Source organism: Octopus bimaculoides, chromosome 29 (genome assembly GCF_001194135.2).
Source record: "Octopus bimaculoides isolate UCB-OBI-ISO-001 chromosome 29, ASM119413v2, whole genome shotgun sequence".
Lineage (NCBI taxonomy): Eukaryota > Metazoa > Mollusca > Cephalopoda > Octopoda > Octopodidae > Octopus > Octopus bimaculoides.
The window spans coordinates 2,474,532-2,475,745 of NC_069009.1; the positions used below are offsets into that span (position 1 = coordinate 2,474,532).

A 1,214-nucleotide genomic window follows, 5' to 3' on the forward strand; every position below is an offset into this window, starting at 1 on the left:
AAAAAAAAAAAAAAGAAAAAACAAAGCACTGCTACTTCATTCCACCCCGCCTAACAATCCCCAGACCCTTAAAATTTGCTTCACATGTCCCCGAAAATTCCAGCGAAAGTCTTCCGAAGGTTTTGCATTGTGTCCTCATCTTGGCCCTGCCCCCCTGGGGCCGGCGGGTGCGCCTGGTTCCCTGACTGCTGTTGTTGGTGAGGGTGCTGCTGTTGGCTTTGTTGTTGCTGCTGGTGTTGTTGTTGTTGTTGTTGCTGCTGCGGTGGTGGTGGCGGTGGCTGCCCCGCTGCTTGCGGTGGACCCTGTCCTGGCTGTCCGGGCCTTGCTGGGACACCTGGTTGCTGACCGGGAGGTCTGAGAAAAATCATAAAAACAACAGTTAAAATTTAACAAAGGAAGTTCTTAAAATGCACTCAACAACAACTACAACAACAATTCTTCCTACTATAGTTACAAGGCCTGGATTTTGTACAGTCAATCACATCGACCCCAGTACACAACTGGTACTTAACTTATTGACCCCAAAAGGATGAAAAGGCCAAGTCAACCTCGGTGGAATTCCTTTCTACTATAGGCACAAGGCCTCAAGTTTTGGAGGAGGGGTACATTGGTTACATTGACCTCAGTGCATAACTGGTACTTATTTCATCAACCCTTGAAATGATGAAAGGCAAATTCGACCTCGGTGGAATTTGAACTCAGAATGTGAAGACAGACAGACAGAATGCCGCTAAATATTTCACTTGGTGTGCTAACCATTCTGCCAGCTCACTGCCTTAATAATAATGATTTGGCACAAGACCATCAGTTTGGGGGAAGGGGTTAAGTCGATAACATCAATCCCATTGCTCAACTGGTACTTATTTTATCAACCCCAAAAGGATGAAAGGCAAAGTCTACCTCGGCAGCATTTGAACTCAGAATGTGAAGATGAACAAAATGCTTCTAAGCAAGATGCCAGTGTGAAATTTTGCGTTAAACTTGGGAAGTCTGCTACAGAGACATTGAGCATGCTTCGGCAAGCTTACAGCAATGAGGCAATGGGTTGTACATAATGTTTTAAGTGGCGTGAGCACTTCAAATGTGGAAGAATGTTCCTGGAAGACAATAAGTGAGTATGTTTCAGATTGAAAAAAGGATTTTGTTTATCTTAATTTTGAAAAATTAAAAGAAGTATAAAAAAAACTGCATTATTTATGGGATGACCAATATAA

At 43.3% G+C, this 1,214-nt stretch overlaps 1 protein-coding gene across 1 annotated transcript in view; it reads right to left on the minus strand.

Moving 5' to 3' along the window:
- Positions 1-1,214, minus strand: part of LOC106879677 (synapsin) — a gene marked incomplete at its 5' end in the record, with an annotated part of 34,936 nt that continues 33,722 nt past the window's right edge. The window contains one exon of the mRNA XM_014929352.2: positions 1-354. Within this exon, the coding sequence (XP_014784838.2) occupies positions 81-354 (274 nt within the window). The remainder of the gene's footprint in view (positions 355-1,214) is intronic.